The 8,818-nt window shown below is 37.8% G+C and overlaps 1 protein-coding gene across 1 annotated transcript; it reads left to right on the forward strand.

Annotated features, from left to right (window-relative positions):
* The first annotated feature begins 461 nt into the window (after window positions 1–461).
* On the forward strand, window positions 462–8,520 carry LOC134856319 (ubiquitin thioesterase zranb1-B-like). The gene is made up of 6 exons (XM_063872681.1): window positions 462–2,021; window positions 3,340–3,745; window positions 5,252–5,491; window positions 5,764–5,897; window positions 6,627–6,823; window positions 7,654–8,520. The coding sequence occupies exons 1-6, from the start codon at window positions 467–469 to the stop codon at window positions 8,008–8,010; spliced, it is 2,889 nt and encodes a 962-aa protein (XP_063728751.1). The 5' UTR covers window positions 462–466; the 3' UTR covers window positions 8,011–8,520.
* Window positions 8,521–8,818: the final 298 nt, after the last annotated feature.

The raw sequence follows: 8,818 nt of genomic DNA on the forward strand, positions 1-8,818 counted from the left end.
ATATAGTACGTTCATTTTTAGTAAGTGAGTTTTGATTGAAAAGGTTTTTGGTTGATTATAGTGTTATAGTTCCGCAAACCATTTTTCTAATATTCATTTTAACTTCCTCGTGAAACGATAGAAATAGGTCTTATATTACTCCCAGGTATTTGACATAAGTTTTGGTCCAAATTGATGACGTTTTGGTCCAAAGTAACTGCAAATTTTTGCCCCTGGTTTCGCGAATGTTTTCTGCTAAGTATGATAAGTTCCGTTTTTTTTAGTATTCAGTTGTAATGAAAGCCTCCAGAATTAAATGATAATTTTTGACAATTGTTTTGAAACTTCTGTAATGCAAAATCTGCGTTATGAAAGGTAGAGCAGTTTATTGCAAAAAGAGACTCAATGATTTCAATGAAACTCTTTTATCATTAAAAAACACTTCAGCAATAATATTATTTGACTGAAAAATGTTCTAGAACCTAGAATGCTTCAAAGCGATGTCCTGAAAACCGATGAAGATTGTAACAAAGAATGCGTTAGCAAGAATGGGCTCTCATCGGATTCTGGGTTTCCAGAATCTGATCATAATGAAACTAAGTTTGCACCGGAAGCCGCCGCCTCGGATGACGGCTCTTGGCCCTGTCCACGATGTACTTATCTAAACTATTCCAAGTCAAGCAGATGTTCGATGTGCAACTGTCAATTGGCACCTGAGGATGATAATCTCGGAAACACATTAAGCTCCCACGAGCCGGTACTGATTGATGAGCAGCCCGAAAGGAACGAGTTGGTGAGTAGGAACGATTCACCTCTGCCCTCGTCAAGCGCTGCACTGAATAACTTTCAATCCCTCATAGAAAAAGATACTACTGTGAGTCGAGAACAGCATAATCACAGTGATTCGATTGCATGCAAAAGTTATGATAAAGAAGAGGCGCATAATACAGAACTGATTGAATCGGTTGCTAATTTTGCAGACTCTAAAGGTATCTGCTCTTCGGCCAGTGACGAAAATGAAGCAAACCAAGTTCCACATATCATTTTGAGTTCTAACCAAAAATGGTCCTGCCCTCGATGTACTTTTTACAACTGGCCCAAGAGCAAAGTTTGCGTTGTATGTCGAGCACCGCCAAATTGGACGAGTAAGAAAAGAAATCCTAGCGATGGAAACAGCAGCGACTCTTTCTCTAAATCAAGGTCCCCGGAGATAGTTTCAAGCGATGATGGTAGTGGCGGATCTACGATATCACTCAGCGACACTAATTCAAAACAGGCTAAGAAAGGTTTGAAACAGAAATGGCACTGCATTTGTTGCTCAAATGAGAATTCTTGGAAATCACAGAAGTGTGCTGCTTGTGGAAAGAAAAAAGTTTTGTCGATTCCTGACGAGCAGCTTGGCAGAGATGTACAAAAACAATCTCCACCTGTCACCGTGAATAGAAAATCCGGCAATAAGGCTAACAGCTCTAGGAGTAGAGAAGCTGTGTTTACGATAGAAGAGAGAATGAAACGATTAAATATACGAAAGAAAAGTCCTGTTGACTCGAAACGGAAAGGTTTCTCAGGAACAGCGATGGACCAATCTGCTAAAGATATTTGCGCATTTTCTTATCAGAAATACTTTCAGAGCAATAACCGTTTCTCCATTAGCAAACTTGACTGGATGTTTTTGCAAGCTTGTTGGGCTGTTTCAGCGGGTGCGATCGAGCCCGTGGAAGCTTACATCATTGCAGGTGGTGACAAGAAAAGAATACTAACTTCTTGTGAAGCAAATATTCTAGATCTTCCAGGAGTTGTCGAGCGGTTCAATCTTATGATGATCGCCTTACTGTTCAAGCGAACCCGTATTATTGAAATGCTGATGTCACAAGAAAAGCTTTCAAGCTTCAGCGCGCCAAGCAAGTATCCAGCATGTGTTGTCTCTGCAGACCTTACGAACAATATTTTGCGGACTATTGCCAATAATTTTGCAACAAAAAGTGCAGGATTCCGGTGTTATTTTCTTCAGGACAACGTCCAGACATATGGATTACCTGCAGGTAATAAATATTGTTTTGCGTTATCTTGACATCATAGTGAAACAAGGATACCCTGTTCCTGTTTAAGTAGCGCAGAATACTCCGGCCGTATTCATTAAAAAAAAAACAATATAATTTTTCATTTTCCTGGCGTTTCTTTTTTGTGCGAATAGAGCTATAGGAATGCCTACAATTTTAATGACTTAAGCATAATCGACTAAAATTGTCTTCGACTAATAAAAGCAAGGATAGCCGGTTACTGTGCAAGTAGCACAAAATGTTCGGACCATACTCCTAAAAAACAACGAAAAAGTTCTTTCAAAACGAAGAAGCTGAACAAAAATTAGAGGTTAAGCGTATTTGACAAACATAATAATTTAAGCGAGTTGAAAAACAGTTTTTAAAGAAAAATGACCAGAAAAACGAAATATTTTTTTCAAAAAGGCGCTTAAAAAACTAACATTACTCGATTAAAACTAAGTTTTTACGTGTTAAATTAAGCTAATGTAAGCTTTTAAGCCAACTGGTTGAACCACGACTGTAAGAGCTTTAATATGATTTATCACTCAACTCTCTGAGATAATTATTTGTGGTAGCTTATTTTGCGTGGGAAACAAATAGAAAGGAAAGAAAGAACTAAAACACCCGAATGCAAAGTTCCTCCCGATTTCTCAAATGGTCGGAACAAAAAGTGAAAAAATGTGCTTCAGAAAAGTTGTGATAAAAACTTATTCTAATTTTTTTAAATTTGTTTTTGACTTTTGAACTTTGCGATATGATAGGGTGTTGCAACCGGGTACTAGACATTTTCGCATGAATAACTTTGTTAACATGAATCATGTCATCTGTACTCTTCTAATGGTACCTTGTTTCATAGTTAATTCAATTTTCTTAGCATTCCCGGCCCTTTTAACCTGGAGGTAGCAAATATGCCTGCGGCGCAAAATTGTTGTCTGCTTATCTTTTGTTGCTTTTTCAACTCTGTTGGCTATGTTTTAAGTTCAGATCATTTAATCTGTTGAAATGAATTTATAGAAAATTTGTTTGGATCAAAGTGTAATATCTTGAAATTGGTTTCGTGGTGAGGATATTCCCCTGGTTCTAAGTTTCGAAGTTTCAGCCATTCAGAAAGGAGTATTTCTTTCGAGTAGCGTTAAGCAATTTAAACCTCGTCAAATAGTCGGGTGGAGGCTTTTTAATGGGTGTTTATAGGCAAAATTTGTGTATATATTCAACTTGCTCCGTTTTGGAATTATTCACATTTTGATTGTGTATGCGAGTTAAAACTTGGCCTCCATTTGAATTGAATTCGTGTAACTCTCGTCTCTGCATTGTTCAGAAATTCACAATCTGCCGAGAATAATTCAGAAGCAGCTGATGAATGAGATAGTCGACCAGTCTGTGAAGCGGGAACTGGAAATAGAGAATAGTGTCATAAATTGGAACAGAGAAGTGGCCGTGAAGCTGAAGAGCAAGTTGCGTCCCCTTTGGAACCGAACTGCCGGCGACTGTCTTCTGGACGCAGTTCTCCAAGCCACGTGGGGTGTGTTTGACACTCAGAATCTGTTAAGGAAGGCTCTAGCGGATAATCTCAAAGCGACTCCAGTGCCGCCGTCTGTTATGACTGCAAGTCAATCCAACTCCTCATCAATGGCCCATCAAAACTCGCTTCCATCTGCCGGTGCTATGGCCACGAACATGACTCACAATATGGAGAACTTCCCTAGTCAATTTCAGAATAGCAGGTGAGTAAGGAAACAGGGAACTGTCTTTGTCAAAGTTACGACCCCTAACCTTAATCACGAGTTGACTTCCTATTTGCCATATCGTTTGACCGTTTTTTTGGAAACTTTTTCCTTTGTCGAAACCTACCCTGCCCAAGCTAATGTTAAAGTTTCATTAGGAAAATAGGCAAAAAGAATTTTTACTGCATAAGCAGTCTTAATTTCTTGTAGAAAACTAAATTTGGTTTTTAGCAAAAGTCCATTTTTTGAAAGTTTTTGTTGAAAATCTGAAATAAATGGTTCAATGCAAAAAACAGGTGATGGGAAAGTTCTCTGCTTAGCAGCTAAGCAAGCCCAACTGAGTGTTTTATAACAAACATTTTTTTTTGTTGGCTTAGTTGCCGATTCATAAGCTTTATTAAAATGCTTGTTCAGCATTGACTTTTTTCAGTCAATTTTCTAACAAATTGAGAGTTATGAAAATTTTGATATACTTCGTCTTTTTTTAAATTGCTAGAGCAATTTATTTGCCGTAAATAAACTAGATTTATTTGCCGTAAATCTCTTTTGTAACAAATCTAGAAGTTGAAGTTGCTTGTTTTGTAAACCATAACTTCCAGACTCTTTTCCACTTGGTCTAGAGGTTACAGTTGCCTTTTCACCATGGGTTTTGAGTCCCAGTCCGATCTAGAGTTTTTCTATTTCAATGAAATTGAAAGTTATTTCCGGGACAAATTGAATATTTTGCTCATATTATTTTGTCTGCTTGTATTTTTCGGCTTAGTTGCCATATCGCGGATTTTTTTTCGAGCCGTAGTTATTTTTTTTCTACTTGAAAGTGTTGTTGATATACTCCTGTTGTTTGTAAATCTTATAACCCTTACTTAGTTTTCATTCCTTATTTTCTTTTTTTTTTCGCTAAGAAGATTTATTCAGTCTAAATGATTTCGGCTTATGTTTTATCGGCTCAGTCAATTTATTATGTGTCTGTCGAAGGGCAAAAACCGATTGTTGTCTTTCGTGGCAGCTTAATTTTCAAAGCATAGAGTTTTGTATGGCTCAATCTATTATTATAACTGACAGTCGTCCTGTTATTTTGTCAATACACAACTTGGGTTTTAAATAATTTTAATTTATTTTTTCGATTAAATTTGTTATTTCGGCTTATGTTTTTATCGGTTTGGTCAAGTAATTTTTTGTCATTTCCACTAAAATTGATAATTATTATTTTTTGTAATTCAGGACAGTTGTGGTATATTTTGTTTTGATTTAGTTTATATTAGGCTTTTTTCGGTTTAGTTATTTCCGTCTCATATTCGTCAGCTTGCAATGCTGCGCTTGCATTGTATCGTAAGTGATGAGAAGCTCCGATACGCCTGTGTCTCAAACTGTTTTCGTCTTAGTTACTTTCGTCTGGCTTTTCTGTCGGCTAGCTTGCCTGGTATATTTGTGATGTATCCGAAATGGCGCGAAGCTCCGGTTTGCCTATGTTAGACATAGCAACCTTTTGAGAAAACGTTGTTCTAGGTCACTGTATCAGAGATGGCGAGAGCAAGAGATGCGCAATGCAGCAGATGCCGGCTTCTCTCTAGACGCCAAACAACTGGAAGAGGAGTGGCACACTCTGGTTCGGATAGCCGCACAGCCGGGACAACCTCTGGAGCAGCTGCACATATTCGTGCTCGCTCACATTCTGAGAAGACCCATCATCGTGTATGGAGTGAAGATGGTCAAGTCATTCCGAGGCGAGGAGATATCCCCCGCCAAGTGAGTTCGCTCCTTCCTAATAACATCCGTCAGTTGACTGAAAAGAAATACCACGAAAAGAAAAATGATCTGTACCATTTCAATGCTTTCGTTCTTTCAAAGAAGTTTTAGTATTTAGCATTTGTTTGTAGGAGCTGCAATGGTCTGAGCTAAATAGTATATAAGCGTTTATCATTGGTCGGTATGACGTGCTTGTAGACCGATTTCTTAGTATCTCCGAAGATATGAGTAGAAAATGATACAGAAGTACGATTGGAATTAAATTTTATCAGGTTCGAGGGTGTATATTTGCCGCTACTGTGGGAGCCTTCGTTCTGCAATCGCAATCCCATATGTCTCAGCTACACACCTGGACATTTCTCTGCCCTCGTCACCTTAGAAAGCTCAAATGATGCCCAGTGCCACGGTAATACTAAATTTAAAAATTAGAAACTTGAACGTCAAAAAAGCTGTTGCTGCTTTGTTCTTGACTCGCAAATTCTCATACATTCCTAATTGCTTCAAAATTTCAGAATACCTGAGAAAAAAGAAAAGTTTTGTCCGAGTACCAAAATTGGTTGGAGGGACTACGGAGTTAGTTTTTTTTCACACAAAAATCTATCACAAAAAAAACGTTCGAAGAGGTCGAGTGTTATAATCAAAGCCTTTTTAGTCATCATTAGAGCTGCAAAAAGTTCTTAAGCTTTTCAATAATGTAAGAGAAGGTGCGATCAACTGTTGCTGGTCGTGAGTTGTGGTCGTCTTATGGTCCAATTTTAAAAGTAGTGATCAGCTAAGTCTCTGATTAGAGTAATGAAAGTTTTGAGTACTCTAATATATTTCATGGGGATTTTTTTTTCCAGAAAAAGTCTTAAAATTGCTTCAAGCAAACTCCAGTATCCAAATGCAAAAGTGTAAAGGTCACGAAAAACGAGATCGACTTCTAATTTCGGAAATGAAAATTAGTCATTAGATTACCCATTGAAATAAAAATTTTACCTATTGATCCAATTTTCTCAAGTTGGGTTAATTTGATCAAAAAAGGGTCAAACCAGGTGCGGATTTAGGGGCCACCGCCAAAAGAAACAAATATTGGGAATTTTGAGTAACAAAGAACGATGATTACCCACATTTTTCATATGGTTTTGCGTTTCAGTGTGTGGGAGCAGTGGCACGATCACCAATGACTCAAATTCCCCTCAACATCGCTGTGCGAATGGCACCCCTTCCCATCCCCACTCTCATCCGCACCCGGCACAGCCGCCGCAGAAGTTTGAGAGTCCGAACTACTACCTGCCCCTGGTGGACTCGGACTTCGCTCAGTTGCCAGTTCACTTCCTCCTCAACTCAGAGGTAGCATTATCTTCTATTCGCTCACGTTTTTCAATTGAACCAGTGAGCTAGTCATCATTTTAAGAGTCGATGAATATAGTGAAGACTCGTATATACGACTTGATGATTTTTTGTTCAGGTAGTCTTAGTTTATTCACGCTCAAATTTGATTTTTCGCGGTTTGACTTGTGATTTCTTTTTAAGTTCAGTGCATTTCCTTTGTTAAAAGGAAGGCAAACTCCACTATCGAACAGCAAAATTTTAAAGGTCACGAAAAACCTGATCAACTTCTAGTTTTGAAAATGGAAAAATTGAATTAATTTCTCAAATTGAGTTAATTTTATCTAAAAAGTGTCAATCATACATTTTCTTAAAATTCAAAGATTTTTGAAGTCATATATTTTTTGTTTTGAAATTGTGAGTAATGTTTTACTTGCGTTCCTTGACTCTTTTCCAACTGCCTGTTTGCTATGTTCATTAACTTTCAATGAATGAAGTATCACGGTTTGACTTATGATTCCTATTCATGTTCAATTCAAACTCATACTGGTTGTTGACTCAGCTTTCTAGACTTAGGTTGGTTTTATGAAAAAACTGTCTATCATAAGAGATAAATTTTTTCTTCAAAAGTTTGAAAGTTTTAAAAAAACTTAATCTATATTTTTTTCGGTTTTGTTCAGTCATTGACTCTGTTGTGCTACTTTCTGTTGCTTATGTTATCAAGATATTGAAAACATAAAAAGCGTTCAATTGCTTTAATTTGTTGCAATATTTGCGATTGGTTCTGACGTGCAAAATTGAAAACTCAATCCAATACGTTTCTGAAAATGTGTTGTGTGTTTTTTTTGCAGGCTGGCCAGGAAGACATTCTGTTGAACCAGATGCTGGACTGCATAGTCACCCCTGGAGGGATTCTGGTGGCACGCTTTCTGGCTAACTGCTCCAACGGGGGAATCGGCGGCGGAGTAGGAGGAGGAGGAGGAGGTGCAGCACCCAACCCTCCCACTCATACTTCATGCACTCCCCCCCTCGCACACCCCGCCCCTCCCTCAACCACCCACCCCTTAGTACAAACGATGAATAATTTATGGCTGGACAGGTACAGGGTGCTGGCGAGTACGATGAACCAGTCGGAAGACGAGAGTGGCGACGAACTCATCGACGACAACAGACGCAGCCGAGCACTTCTTACAACCACCATTCAGTGATTTCCTACTACCCGCGGTCAATTGACATCCCGTTTACGTCAGAAAGACTAGTCAAAACTAAACCACCCAAACTCAAAGCTCCTCAGAGCTTCAATATTAGTACTTTATAGTGTAAACTCCCGAAAAAACTTTGCCTAATTTTTGTTCAAAAGCATTCACTTCTCACTCACGAAATTTCACCAAAATTATGCGAAATGATGAGTTTTTCATTTTTCTTCGATATTCTGATATTTTTGTTTGATACAAAACTTCTCGTCAGATCAGAGTTGTCAATGCGATTTCATTCTGTGAATTTTTTAGTTGTATAAAGGAAATGGTTAGAAGTGGTGCCCGTAGATACTAGTCTCTAAATTTATGTCATTTTGAGTAAATATTTATTCAGGATACTAGTAGTCAAAGTTCACATAATAACCGTAACTTATTCACATCATCAACAGTGAACAAAGTCATGTACATGAACAATGCTTACTTAATTTAGCCCCAAGGTCAGGATTCTTTTAAAGAGTAATACATCCGCCTATTTTTGGCGAGTTGTGATATTATATTGGAAAATCTCAGTTGATAGGTATTTTGACGAAATGACAAAACTATGACCATATTTATGTAGAAAGGTTATAAGTGCATTTGATACAAATGATTATCAATGTGTATTACGTGTACTGACTGAGAGTTAAGTTAATAGTTGTGATATGTGAACAGAATTTACGTGACAAAATTAAAATTTGACCAATGTTCAAATATTCTGTTACCTAGATGTTCATGCGTTCACTGTTGATTTTGCATTTCTTCAACATTAATATGCAGATTG

Source organism: Symsagittifera roscoffensis, unplaced genomic scaffold (genome assembly GCF_963678635.1).
Source record: "Symsagittifera roscoffensis unplaced genomic scaffold, txSymRosc1.1 SCAFFOLD_199, whole genome shotgun sequence".
Lineage (NCBI taxonomy): Eukaryota > Metazoa > Xenacoelomorpha > Acoela > Convolutidae > Symsagittifera > Symsagittifera roscoffensis.